The 23,535-nt window shown below is 31.9% G+C and overlaps 2 protein-coding genes across 2 annotated transcripts; both read right to left on the bottom strand.

Moving 5' to 3' along the window:
- Nucleotides 1–934: 934 nt before the first annotated feature.
- On the bottom strand, nt 935–4,662 carry LOC140975604 (rhamnogalacturonan I rhamnosyltransferase 1-like). Its single transcript, XM_073439403.1, has 8 exons — nt 3,799–4,662; nt 3,091–3,158; nt 2,892–2,980; nt 2,623–2,788; nt 2,242–2,531; nt 1,948–2,152; nt 1,694–1,851; nt 935–1,513 (listed from the first exon to the last, which is right to left on the bottom strand). The coding sequence occupies exons 1-8, from the start codon at nt 4,121–4,123 to the stop codon at nt 1,258–1,260; spliced, it is 1,557 nt and encodes a 518-aa protein (XP_073295504.1). The 5' UTR covers nt 4,124–4,662; the 3' UTR covers nt 935–1,257.
- Nucleotides 4,663–19,466: 14,804 nt separating this feature from the next.
- LOC140975603 (uncharacterized) lies at nt 19,467–22,687 on the bottom strand. The gene is made up of 5 exons (XM_073439402.1): nt 22,190–22,687; nt 20,932–21,032; nt 20,113–20,210; nt 19,779–19,990; nt 19,467–19,665 (listed from the first exon to the last, which is right to left on the bottom strand). Exons 1-5 carry the CDS (start codon nt 22,581–22,583, stop codon nt 19,622–19,624), a joined length of 849 nt encoding a protein of 282 aa, XP_073295503.1. The 5' UTR covers nt 22,584–22,687; the 3' UTR covers nt 19,467–19,621.
- Nucleotides 22,688–23,535: the final 848 nt, after the last annotated feature.

Below are 23,535 nucleotides of genomic sequence, written 5' to 3'. Positions count from 1 at the left end.
TGTATTTATTGAAAATGGGAAAAATGACTTTTTTTAAAAAACTCAAATTTGTATCCTCTGCTCATTCTCGACCATATCGATAATAGTCAAAATGGCCATGTAAATTTGTCCATTTTATATTTTGATCATGTAAATATCGAATTTTGGGTTCTGGTACTGTAAGTTATGTTATATTTTTGTTTTAGTTTTTTTTATTGAGAGATGATTTGTTGTCGAACACATCAGCATTTCTCGGTGTCACGTTATCATTTTATGACGCCACGTTAGCACTCCATGAAAAAACACTAAAAACCAAAATAAAACATAATTTATATGGCCAAAAATAAAATGTACAAATTTATATGACCATTTTAACTATTTTCTCTTGTTTATACAAAAATATTAAGTTGTTACTTATATCATTTGGTGCAAAAGATAACACATTAAATAGTTGGGTAATTTGCATTCGCCTTCCTTACACTTTATGTATTTGATACTAACCTCTTTCGACATGTTATAATTTTTACATTTGATAAAGAATATAAGTGTAAAATGGTTAAAATATAAAAGAGGTGAATATAAATAACCCTTAAATAATTACATATGTTTGTTTCATTAAATGATTAACTTAACTTCTTTAAATGATCAGAATCACATTATTTTATTATTCATGTATAAATTTACCATTTATGTATTATACATCATTCATCATGTTATTACATGAACCGCTTGATTTTACATCACATTTACTCATTTAATATATTTTTAAAATTCTCTTTTATATCTATTTAGGTATATTCATAATTATATAAAATAAAAAATTATTTGATAATATTTAAAGTAAAATAGAACACAAAAAGTAACAAGACTTCCAATTCAATATATAGATATTAGTACTTGCCAATTATCTTTATCCAAAACAAATTTGAAGATGAGAATAAGAGACAAAGGTCACAAAGCAGAAGGAAAGAATTGTGATAAAGCTTCAATGAGTCAAAACCTATCTGTGCATCAATCCGTGTACAAAGCAGACAAGTTTATGAACCCCTTCAATTACAGGGTAGATTCTATACATGAATTCAAACAGTATTATTGACATGCAAAAACATGAACCAATCGGACCACCATTCGAACCCTCTCCCGGTTCGTTCAGAATCATCTCATCCCCCTAGACACTTGAAGAAAATACCCATATCTTCAAGATCATGTTGAGAACTAGTGTCCCCGATTTCAACACAACTTTCATGTATTTTCTGATCAAACACATCAAAGAAGGTTTCATAATATTCTACTTAGGGGCTCATGTTGATCCATCGGTTGCAAACACTCGGATGGGTTCGCATAGAAGTAGTCCTCTTCTTTAGGTCTATCCGGAATTACCAACCTTTTGGTTGGGTTGCCCATGCGTTCAGCGTGAGCATCCTTAACTGCAGCAGAGAACTCGTCCCAATTCAATAATCCTGAATTGTATCGATCTATTAGATTGACTAGCAGCTTTCGGTCGAGTAAAATTGTTTTCTTGTACCCAAGATATCTGAAAGCAAAAAAAATCAGACGTGAGCAAAGAAAAACATTATACTTCATAGGCCAACCAAGATTCCCGAATGGCACTTTTCTGTGTCATTACTGGCAAGGCAAGTACCAAACTAAGGCGAGCATTCATAGCATTCTCGTGGATAAGGAACTAAGGTAACTAATTTACCAGAATTAGTACCTGCGATGGCCTTCAACGACCTTAGCCATGTTCCCATCATAAGTAGGAACAAAAATATCGCTTTGCAGCGAAACAAGATAATCCAGCGCTGCCATTTGAGATGAGTGGTTTTGAAAAAATTTAAGATCTGATGGCTCCAATAGAGTCTCCTTCCTGACCTGAGACAAGACGACAAAGACATCAGAGATCAGACCAATACAAGATAGTGAACCCATAGAAGGCCTATAACTATAGCTTCTGCACCATCTACTGACCAAATTTGGATAAGATGATTCAAGACTATGCAATCTTCTCTGTCCGCCATATATTTCTCCAGCTGCTATGTAAATCTGGATATTATGATCGATGTCCAACGCTCTTAATGTTAGCGCAGTTTCCTCTGGAGTCAAAGGACAGAGACCGTCTTTCCTTTTCAAATCGGAGTCGATGATCTTCTCTTTCCACCAGGGATACGCATATCTACAATTTAAGGATAATTTAGCAGGAGAACTAAAATTTAGTTTGTATGTCGGATTATATACTAGAAAAATACCCAGAAAAAGGTGCACCTCATTCTTGTCAACTCTTCCACCTCCTCGGTATTGCAACCCTGAGTACAGCCAGAAAAGGCCAACATATCCATTTCGTACCGGAGATGAAGTACCAAAACAGGGCCTTTTTTCCTGAGCAATTTCACAACTTTTCTACCCAATTCTTCTATTTCAGGCGTAAACTTCAAAACATTAAAGTTTACACGGCAACGAAGCTTTTGAATCTCTAAAGGCAAGCCATTATTGGCTAGCCGAGCATCAGTTCTGTTCAGATGTACGACTTTATACTTCTGGATGAGAGGAAGAATCTGCATGTAAGGGAAAAAACATAACTTAAAACAATAAATCATAAGAGTGACAAAAATGGAATCAAAGAAATGCCAAAAAAAACCTGCCGACCTGAGTCTGGTAATAAGAGATGTCAGACCAACTAATAGGGGGCATGTTATAGATTATTCCTTGTTCTACTCTCTTCTTCACCCTTGCTGGTAGATCCTTAAGTATCCGAACTTCGTCTCTCAGGGATGTAACAAAATGATCGATGTCAAATATGTCATGGAACTCACTGCAGCAATCCAGACAATTTTGTTTAGAATGGACAAATACAATCTTGAAACGCTTGAGGAAAGTATCAAATTTCAAAAGAACTATTCATCAGTTGGACAAACCTCGGATCATTCCAAAAGGAAGTTCTATCGAGTTCAGGAACTATGAGGGTAACATTCAAATATCTTGCAATTGCTACCATGTCACATATCTGTTCGCAAATGATAACAATGTCAGCCATTTGATTTGGTAAACTAACTCAAGACATCAAATATTTTGACACGCGGCAATATGTCATTTAATAATACAAAAACAACCTACCGCTGCCCTCATTTGATTGAGCCCTCCATTGCATGAAACCATCAAGTAGCCGTTGTTCTTGTAAACTCCTAAAGTTGAAAATTCGAGTTCAAATTGAAGATTTAACATACCATAATTATGGAGGAAAAGAGATAGCTGCTGTTAAAAATGTAATATCACGCAAAAAAAGCACATGACCGTTGATGAAAACAATATCCAGCTAACAAACATTTAAACATATATATAAATCCAATTTCGGTAAAAGGTCAAAGACTCAAGGCCTGCAGCACATGACAAACAAAAATTTGCAGAATTATAAAGCACCACACAGCATCTATATGAACAAGCAACATCCAACAAAAAGGACAATTTGAATGGTTAGCAAATTAAGCTAACGAAACACATTTCGCACTAAAATCTTTTCGCTGAAGCTAGCAGATTTGCAGTAAGTAACAGAAGTGCTACATACTCTACAGCAAGCAATAAACAACAAACTAAAGATATCCAAGTTTACAGATAACTCAAATTTGTAAAAAGAAAATAATCAAGGCATACAATAAGGCATCTAATAACCCAAAACCACAAAGAAAAACCTCTCGGAAGAACATTTTTTACCAAAATTTTGCCAAACATTATATGCACTAATCAATCATCTTCCTTTTATGCCCTCTAAACAACAAATAATTCCAAGAATTCTAACGCGGAACAGTAGAGCCTTGATATACTAACTCTTTGGTGGAAGAACTCTAACGGGGAGCTCGGGCGATGAGTAAGCATTCAAGGCAACCGATTCTTGTGAAAAGCAAGATGGCCATCCATTCAACACGAGAGGCCCCCACGATTCACCCAACGCCGTCAACTGAACAATGCAAGTCCACAGCAGAACCGTGGTCGTTGCCCTTATGATCCAGAGCTTGATTCTCGACCGTGACACCACCCCACTATTCCTCAGTTTCTCCAATCTTTGCCCACCAAATGCCGCCGGTTTCATCCCCATTATCCCCCAACGTCTCCTCCTTCTATTGCTCTCCTGACAACCCTCTATTCTGCACATTTCATCAACCCATACACACTCCACTATTCCACCCAAACAACAGCAATTAGCTCGAATTTCGTCGTTCTTGGATCTACCTTACGATCCCAACGTTGGCCCTTTCTTGTCAAGGAAACAGTCCAATTAATACCAAGGAATGGGAAGAAGAGAAGTTAAAATGTCAAAATCTACGGGACAAAGAAACAAAATTGTTCCAGGATTACCCCAAGATTCTTTCCCCTAAAAAAACACCAATAACAAACGCGTATTATTCAACAAAAGTCACGATCTTGAGCAATCCCAAGTCAAAAAATTGAAATGTTCAATGCTTTTACGGACAAAAATGGAAAGGGCCGAAGCAAAATGAATGATGTAAGAGATCCGTGTCAAATCCCAGCAAGAATATAGGATTCACGGCGGCGGAAGATTGTGGGTAAGCCGATGATGCGACTGCGAATTGAGGACCCCTGTTCCCATCGTATTCTTAACCATGACAGCCTATCTGGTGACTACGAGCTCCGATCCAGTGTGGGAAGCTCCTTCTTAAAAGAATCACCTCCGATTTAATGGAAATTAATTCATTTTATTNACAATGATAATAGTATTGTAAATTTTGACAATTCGTGTTAATTAGCATATGTAATTAATTTGGAAAAAAAACATATTTTTTTAATTTTAAAAAAAGATTTGGACTACTAAAATTTTTCTCATATTTTTTAATCATATTGTTTTCTTTTGTTATTTGTCATATTATCTTAATAATGCATATATTTTATTATAATATTCAATTATTACTATCTTTTTTGACAATCAATAATATGTAATTTTTTATTTACGATGTTGTTTGATTATTATTCTCTTTCATGTAAATTGACAACAATTTCTACTGATTGTTTTTACTTTCCTAGTCACCTTTAATTTATTAGACACTTATACTTGATAACATATAAACTACACATTATTATTAGGGGTTAGCAAAATTTCGGTTAAACCGAATTAATCGACCGAACCAAGTCAATTCGAAAATTCGGTTTTCAAATTAAAAAAAAATCGGTTATATCGGTTAATTCGATCGATTCGGTTACGGTTTTCAAAATTTTGAAATCGGCTAACCGAATTAACCGATATAATAAATATTATTATTTAATGAATTTTTAGTATTTATCAATTTTAATATATATTTTTAATTTTAAAATCAGCCCTAATTCTAAAGAAAAATTTGTGATATATGTGATTTTATGTTTTTATACATTTGTGTAGATTGTAGCGTTCAAAAAAATTACATATATAACTAAAGTGAAATCACAATTTTTTTTTAAAACTAATCGGTTAATTCGGTCACCAACCGAATGAACCGATTTTAATTCGGTTCGATTTTCATCGGTTATGAAAATTAATTCGATCGGTTCGGTTATTGCTAAATATTTTGGTTCGGTCCGGTTATGACTAATTCGGTTCGGTTTGTTCGGTAACAGAATCGACCGAATGCTCATCCCTAATTAGTATAATAATCTATCATCACATAAAAAGTACTGATGGATTGATTTAAATAAATATTGATTAAATGTTTTCATTTATTTGCAATTTATAATAATAATATTTTTGACAATAAATCATTTTTTTACTGACTCTTATGACACTTATTTTGATATTTCATATTAACTCATAAGTATAATTAGCACAATCAATTTACTAATGTCATATCGGTATTACCTCTAGAAAAATAATATATTTAGTTTTTTTTAATTATTTAAATATCTCAACGAGAACATTTGTGTACCCTTATCTTGAGAAAAATTCATTGCATTTATAAAGTTTGAACGATAAATATAACTTTATAGTATATATTTAATTTCTCTTTTATCTTCTCCAACTCATTGTAAAAAGTTATAAAAAAATATTTATATCTAGAAAAATATTTTTATTTATTGTTTTTCTTGTCTATATATTTTGTTATATGCGAGCATATATTCTAATACATTGTCTTAATTGTCATATATCTTTACTATATAATTTGTGTACATTGAAGATGAATAAGTTCATTTTGTAGTTTTTTATTACCTGGACTTAGGTTGATATATTAATATGTGATATACATAGATATAAGAATTTTCAAATTCAATTTATTCACAATGATTTTTCATAATTAAGGCCAACTCAAAATAATAAAAATTAGGATTCATAATTATTTTAAATATGATATAAAAATAATACGTGGAAACTTTTTTTGACATTTTAGTTGTAAAATACAGTGATAAATGCATGTAAGTGCATTATTTCATTTTGGCAATTATAACTTTATTTAAATATCTTATTTCTCATTCAAGGATCAAAATTTGTTTATTTCTTATTTTGATTATCGACAAATCCAATATTTCTTTTAAATGTTTTGTTAATAATAATTACATGAGTTTTATTGTATATTTATCTAATTTGAAAGAGATAAATTATAATTCAATATATAATAATATTTGAAAACTCTAGAATGCTTCTAAATTTAAAAACTGAGTAACATGTAAAAGATCAATTCAAAACTAAAAGTTGATACAACATGTTTCTTCTAGTTTTACAATCGAATAATATAGGATCGAGCGTTTGTCGCTTTACCAAAAGTTATAACTGATGGTAACTGTGCAAGTCAAATCTTTAAATCATACAACAGCTCAAGCGTCTACCCATAGTAGACAATTATTGTACCAAACAATCTATAATTGCACCAATTGCAATCAATGAAGATCAAAGTCGCGATCTTGGCTCTGATATCAATTGTGAGCTAAAGCGTTTACTGTTTTATCAAAACCTATAGATTATGGTAACAGTGTAAATCAAATATTTTAAATAGTACAACAGCTCAAGCACAACATTTCAATTACTCTACCCAACATGATCAATTATTGTACCCAACAATAAGTTTATACAAATAACGTTTTACTATATCATATAAATTTATAAAACATTTGAGTAGAATATATACTTGATATTCTACATAGTAGAGAAATTTTTTTTATTTATTTTAAAATAAAAGAAAAATCAGAAAAGTTGACAAAATCCCGAAACTCAAATTGAAAGTTGAATTAATACATTCATATTCATCATTAAATTTTACCATTTAATTTTAATATATTTAACATGTTTATCCACTAAAAATATTGAAAGAATTGTTTATACAATTTAATAAAAAATTCAAAGTACATCATTTTCTGATTCCGAATAACGATCACATTATTATTACGTTACAATGATAAATAAATTATTATTTTTAGTTTATCATCACAGTCTTTACCTCAATAAACACATTTTCAAATGTAGGATGTTAAATTTAATATTGACAATAGATAATTATAGTATTAATTCTAACATTCTTTTTTTATTCTTCTCAATACATTAATTTTTCTATCTTCAAATATATTAATCTATTTATTATTGTATACAAAGTATAATAATTATTTGGTTAATTGATCACATTTAAGATTAGATGTTTGAAAAAAATTCTAATATATCTTTAAAGACCAATAGATGATGACAAATTAAGAAAATGTAGAACACTACGGTGCATAAACTTTCGCTTTGTACAGTGACAAAAGATAAGGTGAAACCAAGTGAGATACTTATATATATGAGTCTAATTCAACTTAGCACATTATAATATTTTCATTAACCAAATTTGTCCTTCGTTTTTAGTTCACTAACTTTGCAGTGTGACTCATTCAAGCATTAACTTTTTATTTTTTTAGTACATAGTGGCCTCCACTCTCACCTACTTCAATCTTTAGAAGTCGGTATTAGTAGTTTATATGTAATAGACAATTATTTAATTTTTATTTTATATCTTTTGATTAATTGTGTAATTTTTTATGTTCTACCTAATTGATTTTTAGAATTTTTATAATCATGATTAGAAGTGTTGCACGCATACAATATAAAATCAATATATTTTAAAATGTTAATATTGAAGTGTCAAATAAATGTATTAAATCATTATTTAAGAACTTTTAGAAAAACAACATACATCTTAATTCAGATTTAAAGATTAACATATAAAAAAAGAATTGCGATGAATATCTTATAAAATAAATTGTGTTAGCTCAAAAAGATTAAATATGATTATTGTAAATGAATTTTTATTAATTAATTAGAAAATTTTCAAGAAATACGCTGAATTAATTAGAATGTTTTTAATATAGTATGCCGATAAATGTTTTTCCATATGAGTTAGTGATTGAGTCCTTATGAACATTTAAAAAAACGTGTATTTAGTTATAGTAACAGTGTCTTATAATTTAAAATATTAAATGAAACAAATTATCAAGATAAAAAATTAATTAGGAAATTCAATAATACATGATTACTCAATTAGTTTAATTGACACGCTCTTTCGTTTGCTGATTTAATAGATTTTAAATCCACAATCACTGAGTTTGACAAGAATTCTTGTAGAATAAAATACAATTATAATAAATTACTTGATTGTATATGTAATAAAATTTTGTATATTTCATATATGTTTGATTTATTTCATTTACAAGGTTGAAATTTTATATATTATGATATAAGATTTGTTATACATCTTAACATCGATAAATTCACTAAAAATTTATATATTAATTTCCGCTACCATATAATTCTGGTTTCGCTTTGTATATTCGTTTGTTTGAATTTATTATTCCTCATTTTACCATGACTCATAATACGTCAAACATGAAAATGAATATTAATTTAAAGGGATGATAATATTTATATATTGTAATAAACATATTTACCCCTCACAATACTGATAAAACTAACTTAAAAATAATATGTTGACGAACATATTGTCAGGAATCCAAAAATACAACTCAAATGTCAACTTTGACACTCAATTTTGAGTGATTGCCAAAATGTCTCAACAACCCACAATTTTTGGACAAGATAGTAACATCACAATTTTGAAATCAAACTGATATTTTTCATTTTATATCAAAAATTCATGATTGAAAATTGATAATATTATATATATAAATATTTAATATAAATCGTGCGAGCTCATTTAGGCTCACCTTTAAATGAGTCGACAAAAGTTCAACCCAACTCACATAAACTGTTTGGCGGTGCATGCCAAATCAACAGACCCAACCCAAATTGACAGCTCAAATCGCAACGATCTTTTACCGTGTTTTATTTAAATAATTTATAAATTTAAACCGCAAAAAAAAAATTTGGTTGCAAAAAACTTTAATTTAAACACATAAATTCTAGCAAACTGTCACATGAGGACATGAAAAAATTAATAAGACTCCAAAGAAAATTTACAATTCGATAATGAGTTATTTCTAAACATTAATTAATTTAATTTACATAATGAAAAGATAAATAAAAAATCTAAATCATTGGATTAAAAATAACATATTATAATGTGGGTAGGCATAAAAAAACCAAATACTAATTTACATAATGAAAAAATATCATTGGATAAAAATAACATATTATAATGTGGGTAAACATAAAAAATTAAATATCAATAATCACACATATTTAAAATATGAATAAGGAGAATGAAAAGACACATTTAAAATAAGCAATTAATGTAAAGCAAACAATTAATAAGGAGACAAATGGAAATTCACATATAAAGTCACATATTTATATATATAATAGATATGTATAGATTGCAAGTTATTTTCCCTTATCGAGGGAAACATATGGATTTGGTTCATTAAAACTCGGCATATTATGAGTATGTAATACTTAGATTGGAACGATTTCGACTATATGATTCGTTTTATGATAAACAGTAGCTCTTTTGCGAGACGGTTTCACGGATTTTTATTCGTGAGATTAGTCAACCATGTTCATATTTACAATAAAAATTAATAATTTTTCACGAGTGACCTAAATAGAAGATATGTCTCATAAAATTGATCCATGAGACTATCTCATAAGAATTTTTGTGTATGATGATTCTTTTTTGTTTAAACATATCAAATTTTATCCTCTCAAATCCAAAATTTTCCTCTCAAATCCAAAATTTTGTTACATGTAAAACTATAATGTGTTAAATTATATATATAACCAAATAAAAATGTTATTTAATGCATTTTTTACGTATTATTCGTGATGCATTTAACGACATTTGAGATTAGTTATGTGAAAGTTGCACACATGGATTGGTGCATTCGGATCCAACATTATTGGTATAGATTTCTCCAAAACACCTTAATAGAATCTGCAAACTGAAGATAACAAAACTCAAAAAATATGTTAATAAATTCGAAATCGAGACAAGAGATAACTTGCAGTCCTTGAGACGGATTTGTCTCGCACGCGAAACTCACGGGATATGACAATCATCTATCAAGATACAATGACTTCTAACTTATGATTCTAGCATAACAAATCACAAATTCAACAACAAAAAATGTAAAAAATTCTCTTTTAGAAGATAGAATAAATATTCAATGATAATATGAATACAATTAATATCCAATTGTTATTTGATTTAGAGTTTCGACTTTATCAAAAAAATTTAGTGTTTTATCTTTACCGTTGACAGTTGAGACTAATATTGGAGGTATTCCCATTGTCAACCAATAAATTTAAACAAATGCAACATGAAATTAAATAATCCAATAAATTATAGGTCAAATTAGACTTTGATAGTAAATTAAATTGTGTTCTCTTAAAATGGTCCTCAAAAATAGTTAGTCAGAGTTTTTGGGTAAGATATATTTCATCCGTCTCAAATATATTTGTTTGTTCGTTTTTTACATATATTAAGAAAATCATTCGAAAAACAATGTTAGAAGCAATCTTATTGTTTTGTTCGTATTTAATTTACAAGAAAAAATGCTGCTAAATGTAAAAACTATATTATATATTCGAAATGAGTAAGTCTCATGTGAGACGGTCTCACGAATCTTTATCTGTGAGACGGGTCAACCCTATCGATATTCACAATAAAAAATATTACTCTTAACAAAAAAATAATATTTTTTCATGGATGATCCAAATAATATATCTGTCTCACAAAATACGACCCGTGAGTTCGAAACAACCGAAAAATGAAAGAAAACTTATATAATTGAGATATATAGAGTATCATTAAACATATTTTTAAAAAAATTTAAAAAACACCAATAATTCAAATCAATTTTAATCGTGATTTGAAAACCACATGATTCTTGATATTTATCGTAATTATTGTATAAATATAAGTAATAAGTGGTCTATTTCGATTTTTAATTACTTATTTAATTAATGATTTCATTCAATAGTGTCCAGAAATAAAAATCAAATAGACACCATGAGATTTTGATGTATTTAATCAACTTTATGGCTATTGTCGGTAGGATAATAAATATTCAAATTCAGGACCATTAATAAATTAATTTTCAAATGAAATTTTCATTTCAATTATTAGTTTTCGTTCAAATGTCGACCAAAAAAAAAAAAGAGTTTGTGATATTTAAAATTTTGAATTTNTGCGTGTGTCATGAATATATGAACATAATATATTAAACATTCATGATATTACAACACCATGACACCGAAATATTTTGTATCATGAATATATTCATGAAATTTCAAAGCTTAAATAAATCTGGCAACTTCAATTTGTTACCATATATGATATATTATTTGATCATTCAAAATAATATTGTTTTGAAGCCGTAATATCATATCTTGTAAAATAATGTTAAAATTGAATGTAAAAGTCCAAAAAATATCAAAATATCATCAAACTAAAATTTAATGAATACAAAAAACTCAAATTTGTATTCTAAATTAAGCTAATAAATTGAAGGGAAAAAAACAATTAAATATATATTAATCATTAGGTATTTTATGCATAAGTTAAATATTCTCTCTCTAGCATAATAAGAAAATATTCATTTTATCGAATCATAATCAAGTACAACATAAAAATACAAAGGCAAAAACTTGTGTGAGACGGTCTCACGTGTCGTATTTGTGAGACCCACTCAAATACAAAATAAAGCAATCTATTAAAACATGCTAAAAAACATTGATATGAAATAATAAAATTTATTATTATTACTATCATATTCATTTTTAAATAAATTGTATTATCACTATAATTCTATCAAATAATGAAAAATTCAAGTCCTGTGAAATTTATGAACATTAAATAGTTTTGTTTGCTTGTTTATATTTTTTTAAAATATTTTCTCATTTCCACTTTCATTTATGATTTTTTTCTTAAAAAAAATCATTAATTGGATGCTATTAATAAAAATGTTACAAAAAAAACTGGACCTTGCCGCACCTGATAGATACCCACTGCCAACTAGGGGTTGGGATACAGCCAATAAATTACAGCCAGCTAATCATGTAGGTCCCACGAGAATAATATCTGTCATACGTGTCAAACATGGAGCCGTTTCACGCCACGTGGCGGTATTTTATAGGGGGTGGAACAAGTTTCCATATCGTCGAGTTATGGTGCCGACAATTTCTCGTGATAAATCGGGCCCTACATAATTAATTAAGTGATTAAACACAATTATCTTGGAAAATATTTGTTTAGAAGTTAAGTCGACATGATAAACGCGATTTATAAAATTAATTAAAATATATACTTTTTTTCACTTCTGATTTGATTAGATTATCGTCGTCAACCAAATATAACGTACAGATAGATATTTTGATATGATAAAACTCATCATCGTCAATCAAATATAACATAACGAGTTATCTCAACGACGTTAGGATCATATTCATGATTTGGTAAGATTATAGAGTAAAAAAAATTCATCTTTCATTTAATCTTCGGATTCGTCCCCTCGCTAAAATGAGATCGAATGCCTTTTTATGTCTAATCTATGAAGAACGAGTGCTTTTATATGAGGCAAAAAGATGTTCTTGTATGAAGATATCAAGTTTTATACAAAGAATAGGTCTTTCATAAAACCGTCTCACAGATCTTTATTCGTGAGGCGGATCAATTATGTCTATATTTACAATAAAAAATAATATAATTTATATAAAAAATAATATTTTTTCATGGATGACCCATATAGAATATCTGTTTCACAAAATTGACCCGTGATACCGTCTCACATGAGTTTTTGTGTTATACAAAGGTCATGCATGTATATATATATGATGAATTTTTTTTGAATATATCTCCATCTGACTCGATTAATGAAAAATATCGCTTATTATGTAAAAAATATTATCTTCGTTTTTTTTTTTAATGAACAATATTCATTAAATAGGTAAAAGAGAGAAAAGTTTGAAACACACTGGGCATCCCCAGGAATATCCACATCCTACGAAATCATAAACATGTACATCCTAACAATCAAAACAAAGTAATACAACATAATTAATTGGAAAAATCAATAACTTCTGCAGCACACGGGACGCTTCTAAACACATGAACTTTGATCTTCAATATAACTCCCTGAATATTTGGCGCTTCATTGTCAAAAATCAGTCTGTTTCGGATGCTCCAGATGTGATACACTGTTGCTGCGAGAGCAACACATCGCATTTTATTCAGAAATGAGCTTCCACGGTAGACTCCTCGAAACGCAGTCAAGACAGCCGACGGTGAAGACATGATCTTACGCATTCCAAGCCATGAACGAACATTACTCCATATTGTTTTTGAAGTTGGACATTCGAAGAACAGGTGATTAACAGATTCATCTTTAAGCCGGCATAGAGCACATGACTTGTCTGAAAGGTAAGGCAATCTATCTCGAGTGAGTAATTTTCTATGTGCTACAAGCCACAACACAAATTTGTGCTTCGGAAGAATGCAGCTCTTGGAGATTAGAGGTTTCCAAGGCCATCCATTCCAACTGCCAACAAAAAAATTATAAGCTTTAGATAAGCCTTTCATGGAGCCAAACCAATGAGTTAGTGCTGTGACCGCCGCTTGAACAGATCCATGAGCATGTAGAATCTCATCTCGTATAGCAATAATCTGCTTAATAAGTGGTGATTGCTCTGACTTCCATTCCCAGCACCACACATTTGGTGAATGGTTGTAGACATGATTAACCCATTTTATCCACAGACAATCCTTTTTCATGTGAATATTCCAAAGAGTCTTTGCTAGAAGAGCTTTATTCCAAGCTTTTAAATTTTTAAGACCCAAACCTCCTGATTCAATCGGTTTGCATAATGACGCCCAAGCAATTGGAGGATGCTTGGACGTCCAGACAAAATTTCGACATAACGAGTAAATGCTATCAATTATGCGCATAGGTAGAGGCAATATCGATAACCAGAAACATTCCACACCCTGAACAACTGACCTGATAAGCTCGAGTTTCCCTGCATAAGACAATGAATGACTTGGCCAAGAACTGATTTTTTTTGAGATGGCATCCATTAGAAGGCTATAGTCCGATGCTCTAAGGTATCTAGAAGCTAGTGGAATTCCCAAATAACGAAAAGGTAAAGAGCCAAGTGCAAATCCAGTAAGCTCAATAATTTCCTGCCGCACTACATCTGAAACACTCGCCAAGTACACATTAGATTTCAAAATATTAATTTTCAGACCAGCCATATCCCCAAACTTACTCAAACATCGCATGATCATAGAAACACTATAGACATCCCCTCGAGAGAAAAACAATAAATCATCCGCATATGCTAGATGAGTGATACGTAAATGATTGCACTTTGGATGGTAACCGAAATGAGGATCCTTATGCAGTTCCTTTAACTCACGAGAGAGTACTTCAATGCACAAAGAGAACAAATATGGAGATAGAGGATCACCTTGTCGAATTCCTCGGCGTCCCTCAAAATGTCCATGAAAGTGGCCATTGATCACAATAGAGTAAGAGGTTGTTGATACACATTCCATAATCCACTTGCTAAACTTTGGAGGAAAATTTAAGTAGTTAAGAACACTTTCCAAGAATGTCCAATCCACTGTGTCATATGCTTTTTGTAGGTCAACTTTCAGCATGCATCTTGGAGATCCCCTTTTCCTAGCATATTTCCTGAGTAGCTCTTGCGCAAGGTGGATATTATCCACAATAGATCTACCTTCAATAAAGCCCGATTGTGCCCCATCAACTAATGAGCCAAGAACCTTTCTCATCTTGGACACTAGAATTTTGGATATAATCTTGTAAAAAACAGTGCAACAAGAAATCGGTCTATAATCATTCACTGTCGAAGCAGCTGGATGTTTCGGTATTAACGAGATAATGGAATGATTCCATTGTTTCAGAATACGACCATTTTTGAAAAATTCAATCACTGCATTGGATACATCAGAACCAATAATATGCCAAGTAGATTTAAAGAAAAAGGCGCCATACCCGTCAGATCCAGGCGCTTTGTCATTATCAATATCGAATAGAGCTGCATCAATTTCAGTTCGAGTGGGTAATTGCAATAGCTCCTGCCAAGATTCAGAAGAAATAATCGGTCCTGCTCTCATTGATTCCATGTCAATTGGAATTGTATCAACCTTCGAACCAAGAAGCATCTTGTAATGATTAATAAATTCAGAAGCAATTTCAGATGGTGTCGTTGCTGTTGAACCATCCAATTTTGTAATGGCCACAATAGCATTCCGTTTGTTGTTTCTTTTAATAAGATTATAGAAGAACTTGGAACAACGATCACCTTGTTGAGTGTATGTAATTTTCGCCTTTTGAGCAATGAAGAGTCTCTCAGCTTCCAACAATTTCTCGGCAGTTCTTTTTGCTTCCTTATAATCATCTTGCCAAATCCCATCTGTTAATAAAGTTTCCTGAATATTCACAAGCTTCTGCTTTGCCAATCTTGCTCGATTGGCTATGTGACTGAAATGTTTATGATTGAGTGCTTGGAGTGGTTTCTTTAAACACTTAAACAATTGTTTAAGTCTAAATTGAGCAGTGCCACAATGCATACCTTTCCAATGGCTCTTGACTAATGATTCAAAATTCTCGCTTGTTGTCCACATATTGAAGAACTTGAAAGGCTTTTTCTGATGAACTGGATGATCAAGTAAAGATACTGAAGATAGGGCGTGATCCGATACACATCCTGGAGCCAGAAATTCAGTCAAGCCAATAACATTCGCTGTAAGCCATGCATTATTCACAAGAACGCGATCCAATTTGCTGCAAACATGAGGACTCAACCATGTGCAGAAGCAACCAATATATCTCATATCTGTCAAGTCTAATGATTTTAGACAATCAACAAAATTTTTAGTTTCATAGTTCTTAACAGGAAGACCCCCTAGTTTTTCTTCCTGTGACATAACATTATTAAAATCCCCCAATAACATCCATGGAACAAGGCAGTTATTGCCAAGAGCAAGCAAATCACTCCATAACAGTCTCCTTTGGCAAATGGTATTGAAAGCATACACAAAGGAAGCTTGGAAGCTGAATTTTGTCTTGCTGCATACGATTCTGACATGGATAAATTGCTCAGTCATACCAATAACATCTAAATCAACCAAAGATGGATTCCATAAAACAAAAATTCTGCCCTTGGAGTTAAGGTGAAAATTATGAACAACTTTCATGCCTTGAATACTTTTCAAGGATTCAAGAATGCCAAACACATCTATACGACGAGTGTCCATAATAGATTGAACACTTTTCTGTTTTAGAGGTTTGTGAAAACCTCTAACATTCCAACATGTCATCTTCATTTAGAACCGGAGGCAATTGAGGGTTGCCGCCCCTTTCCATTATTACCAAAGTACCGAACTGAACTGCTAGCATTGCTCATATCAACACAATCAGTGTCATAAAAGCTTGTTGCTTCCATATCTTCAAAAAAAGTTTCCATTTCTTTGTCTTTCCCTTGTTCTTGCATCTCCTCAGTATTCTTCTTCTTATTATTCTTATTTTTCTTCTTGTTATTCAAGGTTTTGGACTCTTCGGTAGCATTGGGAATATTGCTATTATGCACTTCAACATTCTCATGAACAATCGTATTCTTACCTTTGCCACGATTATCATTTTCATGAGTGTCTTTTGTAGGTTCATCACTATGCTGAGCAACATGCTTTTCATTTCCATCAATATTGTTTTGTACTGAAGGTTTAGGATCTGAATTGGCTGGTGCGATTGAAGGTTTACGAGCAGGGCCCTGTTTAGATGATCTACGCACATTAGATCTACCTCTTTTATGTCCAGCCCTTTGCCAAGTAACACTTTTAGATCGAGATCGATTACTACGGTTCTGATTTTGATACAAGCATGTATCCTTCGAATGTCCCACCTTGCGGCAATTAGCACAGAATTTCAAATCATGCTCATATTCAAATGTAATAACCACATCACCAATCGGTAGTTCAATTACCATTTCAGACATTTTCGGCTTGGTAGCTTCAATTTCAATAAGTACTCTCGCATATCTAACCCTTTTGCGTTGATGAGTTAGCATATCCATATCCTTCGTTGTACATATGAATCAGGTTGATCTAAAGTATATTAATTCATGTAATCGTCTGATAATATTAATGTTCTTTGTTTTATTTGAAGTAATTTAAGAGTGGTCACATCCAATGTATATGTGTGTGGGATCCATGCCAATCTGCCGTGAGACAAAGGTACTTCAATGAAACAAGTTCTACTTTTTACAACGTAAGATACCTTTGGTGGTATTTTAATGTGAAATGTAAATTTTTATTTTTGAAAAAATATACCATTTTAATTTTTTTTCCAACTTCCATATAATATGAATTTTCAAAATATTTTTATAATACTCTAGAATGATTTTACGCCTCTTCTTTTTAATATATGTACTAGTTTTCTTCGATCGATATAATTAAATATTTGTTTTTTAAATTTTTATACAAGAATATATCATCGTATACCATTTATATTTATTACACAAACATCGAGTATTTATTTTAGTTGAGGGAGTGTATTTTGATCGATGTGAATTAAATAAAAACCCGAAAATCGGGGTAGATAAATTTAAATGAGTAAGTATCTTGTGAGACAGTCTCACGAATTTTTATCTGTTAGATGGGTCAACCATACCGATATTAACAACAAAAAGTAGTACTCTTAGCATAAAAAGTAATAATTTTTTATGAATGACCCAAATAAAATATTCGACCCACGAAATTGATCCGTGAGATTGTCTCACAAGAGTTTTTATGATTTTTTTTTTTTTGAAAATCCATGGGAATTCTATTCTAGTATTTTACCATTTATTATTTAAATATGTAAATTTTGAATACTTTTTAATGTGAAAATTTAAAACTTCACATGGACCAAAGTAATAAGGGGCATGTGATGTGTTGGCCCCATTACTACAGAGAAGAATTTATGCCTATTTTCATGGCTGAGGCATTGTACCAAAGGACCTTCGTAAAAAACAATAATAACTTCTTACTCGTTAGACTTGCATGCAATTTTTAGGTTTTCTCCCCCTTATTTTCTTATATTTACCATCCACACTTGATTTTTTTCATGATGTGAGAACCCACTACTATTATTTTTCAGTTTTATTGAGTAAACCCTAATATTAACCTACAAACCATGTTGGTCAGATAAATCACATAGAACAAGTCATGTGTGACAAGCTCGTCCAAGAAAATGTTGGTATGAAAAATCAAACTCCTGATTATTGATCAAGTGTTCACCTATCACACCAACTCAGACACTCATTCCTCATGTTTCTTGAATAGTTATTGTTGATTTCAACATATTTAGGTATTTAGATAGAATTTTCAGGTATATGAAAACTTCATTACCTTTGTTGATATCGAGTAAGTAATGTTGAATTCTCGTCCCACATGCAAGTAGGATATGGGAACTGTGAGATATTTCTGGACGAAAATGATCAGAAATAATACCATAAAAAATAGACATTTCGGAGAGACAAAATGGACAAAATTTTCATCATCGTCAATATTTTTGCATATTCATCATTATAAATAGTAATTTTGCATCAACATAAAATTTTTTTTAAGCTAAGATAAGTTTGTTATAATTAAATCTCGATTTATTACAATTAGATATCAAATATAACATCGGTGTTATACATAATGATAAAAACGGTTGTTTGAAGCTGATAATAGAAAAATACCAAAAAGAAAAGGGGACCTCGTCTCGAGTCGGATCTTCAATTGGGGTATGGGTATGGGTATGGGTATGGTATAGACAACACTACCCGGGGAAATTCGAGTTCATCAACGGCCGAGATTTATTCGGCCACATGAGACCAATCTATGGCCAAAGAAATCTTGGCCATCTATTCTAGTCGGAGCCATTACCCACCCACAGCCAGCATTTGTAAGTGTGGATGGACCCGGCAAATATGAGAACAAATCCAGTGGTAAAGGGCGAAACTAACATTTTTTACAAAAATAATACAGAACTCTAATTAAACTCCTACGTGAAAATAAAATCATTTCTGGAACATTCAATTAAAAATATGGCTTGAAAATTCGCATTAATTGAAATTTTATTGCTAAAAAATATAATCCATTATTCCATTGCTTGAATTCCAACTTACTAACTTCATATTTAAATGCTGTGCGGCAGAAATTTGGCAAAGACATACATATAACTGCTTCACTTCATTCCCAAACTATATCTTGTCAAAATCATCGTCAATGTCGTCGCCAGCATCATCTGAATAAACCAAAAAAAAAAGGATATGAGCCAGCAGAGTGTAAAAGAAAAGTGAAAAATTAGGAACAAATGCAAGGGCAGAAACTAATTTAGTTTGTGGTATGTTCGGATACCTGGACCATCATCGCTATCCCCGAGGTCTCCGAGAAGAAAGACATCTAAATCTTGTTCAGAAGTTGATGATTTAGCATTATTGCTATTTTGTCTTGAAATCCCCTCTCCCTTTTTAGATGATGTTCCGTCCGACGAAACCTCCTTCACTTCAGTATCTTTTGCCTTTTCCTTAGATTTCAGCTTTAAATCATCCAGGTATCTTTTTTCATACCTATAGCAGATTTAAGTTAGACAAGTCGAGACACATCAGATATTTAAATGATGAGTTTGATAGTTAATAATACTCTAAAAAATTTCTTAAATAAAGGACACTGCTATGGGGAACCAACTTACGGTGCCACGTGGCTGTTAACAAGAATGAAGTATATCCTCCAAAACTTCCTCTCTTTCATCGCTTTTGGGCATAACTGATACCTTAGCTTTGACATCTCCTGAAAGAGAAGGGGAAAAAAGGAAGTGAGAATTGAACCAGACTGATGTTAGGATACAGCTTGAGGTCATTTCCAATTTATTCATATTAAACCATATCAGAACTAGAAATATTGGCATGCACGTTCTGCCTCCCTCCCTCCCTCTCAAGGTTGTTCACATGATATATATGATATCTTTCGGTGCCAAAATCAATGATAGGTAAAGCCTCACAACATTCATATGAATTCAAAACATGCGGATAGCATATGCTGTCGAATTTCGTAGGAACTTCAATATACTCATTCATGCCATGTTAAGGTCATATTCACACAATTCTTTATATGCGGCTGGTTAAGATAATGTTTGAAGTTCTGAATCTGAGCCCTTCGGACAATTCGTAGTTAAGCATATTATGAGCTTGAGCTCAAACAATAACCGAACAATTTTATCATGAGAAGAAATTTAAGTTAATTGTTAATGTTAAGAACAGTGCAAGAGGATAAATTTCATTGATTTTTGAAAGAATATAAAGTTCATTCATCGTATACTTGTATGCTATTCATCCATACAGATAAAATAATAATGAAATCCCCAAGCCAGTCCATAAAACTTTTGAAACATAAAATAAAAACTCAAGCTCAGCTCAGTTTCTGAATGGAACATCTACTAATAAAAAGTTAATTGTTTTTTCTTTTTCTCTCCTGTTCAGCCACGGAAACAAAGAGGCAAGAAAAATCTAACCTTCACCGTTGAGAGAACAAGTTTTGCATGCCTTTCTTGCCATTCATTGAGATCCTGTCGAACATTTGAAACCGCAGGAATATCTATCATCTCTGAGTCATCTGCAAATGCAAAATGGTAAGCTTTTGCATCAAAGTCAATCAGCCTTTATGAAATGAGATGGCGATTTCGGTACACCCATATTCCAAGTTGGTTGATCTACCCTTCTTAAAAAGTTGCTTAATTTAAAGTTAAATTTACCCAAATGATGAAAGCCTGTCTGCAAGAAAATGCAAAATAAGTTCGTGAAAGTTATTGAGTGCTTCAGCCTAATCCTTGTGATTTAAAGCGCACACTCATACTTCGCTTATTTTCTTTCATTTTCAGTTTCAGAATTTCTCCTGTTCTTTGACCTATTTGACTTGACACTAGATTTGAGTAGCAGCATGCATTACCCGATACTGTTCCACATCAGCGTGGAGCCATTAATGACTTTAGTTTGATGGTTCTAGACACCATAACCAAGATCTATTGATGCTACAGATCATTCTTTTATGTCATCCATTAACCGTGTGATGCTACCTCTGAAGATGACATCAGTCACATATCTGATTATTTATGGCACTTTGCGTATGATATTAGTATATAATCCTAGTTGACCACACCTTCATTTTACATATGCCATTGGTCTCATCAGCAAGGCAAAGCTCGCCATTTTTTTTTTATATATATCACACAAAGTCCACGAAAGCAGGTGGCTCTTTGTTCCTAATTGACTGTCTATCGCTATATACGCTCTATACATCTTACTTGTAGTTTGGTATGGTCGTCACATATTGATATTGATGTTCAAATTGCTTTCTATTTTGATGTCCAAAACTTCCTAGGACCTGACATAAAAAGGAGGAATGCCATACTGATTAACTTTCAAAACGGATCAATGCATTAATAGTGCTTCCCCGTTAGTGTGATTCTCAACAATAGCATAAATATAGCAGTGATCGAACTACAAATAGTATCCACCGAGTTCTTTCTGTGTCTACTCGGAAGCAGAAACCAGACAACCATATTTGTTAAAACAGGATCAATTCGGTGAAAAGCAGCAGAGAACATCATGGTACATCACAATCAAACGGAAAATTCAACAGCCTTCTCTAATATAAGATTAAACACGCCAATGGATGATTTTCCCATCCCGATAATTACAAAAAGACAGCATATAAAGCAATTCACCACCCAAAAAAAAAAGCTGATAGATCAGGTAGTAAAAGAACAACACCTTCAAGCGGGAAATCCTGGAAAGTACTGATCGTAATCCCTTTAATGAAATCCCTCAAATCATCCGTAATCCCAAACTTGTCCAGATCAGCGGCCTCATTGCCCTTATGAGGCGAATCCACGAAATTAGTTAGCACCGTGGCGGCAGGGGGAATCTGAGCCGTGAGCTGATCGGCGCGCTTCATAGCCTCAGCGGCGAATTCTTTCGACTTCTTCGACGCCTCGTTGGCAAACTCCTTCGACCTCTTGGACGCCTCGGTGGCGAACTCCTGGGATCTCTTCGACGCCTCGGAGACTACGTCTGAGAAATTCATGGAGCCAATGCCCTGCGTCAACTCCTGAGATCTCTTGGCGGTTTCCTCCGCCAAGCTCCGAGCTCTGTGCCACAAATCCATGGCAGACAATTCGCAGAAATGGAATTCAGCAGCTAGATTTTACGATCAATATATATATATATTGCTTGAAGAGTGGACCAAATAGGAGAATGAAATGAAATGGGGAACCGAGTCTAACTAAATACTCCTCATCTCACCAAAAGTCAAAATAAAATTAAATTCTATTTGCACATAAATGTGATTATGATAAATAAAATAATCAAACAATAGAGGTATTTCATAAGACGATTTCACATATATTTATTCGTGTGACGGATTAATTATATCCATATTACAATAAAAACTAATATATTTGACATAAAAATTAATATTTTTTCGTTGATGACCCATTTAGAATATTTGTTTCACAATATTGATCTGTGAGACCGTCTCACATGAGTTTTTGTGATTCTGGTCATGGTTTGGGGCGGACTCGAAACCGAACTGATCCAATGGTCAGGTTAATTAGGTCAACGTGTTTGACACATAACAGTGACCATAACAATATGATTTTAGAATATAAAGCTAATCCGCCTGTTCGGTCTGATTCGATGGGTTGTGTGGTGGTTTGACTCACCAATTTATGGATTTTTTTATGTTATATCAAGATTGTTTTTTTTATATGTATAATATGTCGATATTTTAGTCATTGGATAAACAATAAATGTTGTTAATTTCTATTAAAATATGGTATTTGCATGAACTGACATGGGAGCATTTGGCTAAATATATTTAAAACAGTTTATAAGCTCGTATATATTATAAGTTGTTTTAAGAACTTATATGTTGTGATATATTATTTTAATAATAAATTGTTAAAGTGTTTGAGTGAACTTATATTAAACAACTTAAATATGTTAATGTGTTTGGTATTATAAGAATATTTTTTGTCAAATGTAGTAAAAAAATATAATATCATGAGTTAATATAAATAGTCATATATATGTGTGCGTGCCAATAATTTTATAATTTT

This window comes from Primulina huaijiensis, chromosome 4 (genome assembly GCF_012295235.1).
Source record: "Primulina huaijiensis isolate GDHJ02 chromosome 4, ASM1229523v2, whole genome shotgun sequence".
Lineage (NCBI taxonomy): Eukaryota > Viridiplantae > Streptophyta > Magnoliopsida > Lamiales > Gesneriaceae > Primulina > Primulina huaijiensis.
Note: the sequence above shows the minus strand (reverse complement) of the source record. Positions and strands in the feature narration are given on the sequence as shown.

What these genes read in the sequence shown, in the direction of transcription:
- LOC140975604 (XM_073439403.1), bottom strand. Translation starts at nt 4,123, where the DNA reads ATGTGCAGAATAGAGGGTTGTCAGGAGAGCAATAGAAGGAGGAGACGT. An exon ending in TCAATCAAATGAGGGCAGCG is followed by an intron (nt 2,981 to 3,090) that starts GTAGGTTGTTTT and finishes ATTTGCGAACAG; the next exon opens with ATATGTGACATGGTAGCAAT. An exon ending in TCTCTTATTACCAGACTCAG is followed by an intron (nt 2,532 to 2,622) that starts GTCGGCAGGTTT and finishes CCTTACATGCAG; the next exon opens with ATTCTTCCTCTCATCCAGAA.
- LOC140975603 (XM_073439402.1), bottom strand. Translation starts at nt 22,583, where the DNA reads ATGGATTTGTGGCACAGAGCTCGGAGCTTGGCGGAGGAAACCGCCAAG. An exon ending in CCAGGATTTCCCGCTTGAAG is followed by an intron (nt 21,033 to 22,189) that starts GTGTTGTTCTTT and finishes TTGCATTTGCAG; the next exon opens with ATGACTCAGAGATGATAGAT. An exon ending in TTGTTCTCTCAACGGTGAAG is followed by an intron (nt 20,211 to 20,931) that starts GTTAGATTTTTC and finishes CTTCTCTTTCAG; the next exon opens with GAGATGTCAAAGCTAAGGTA.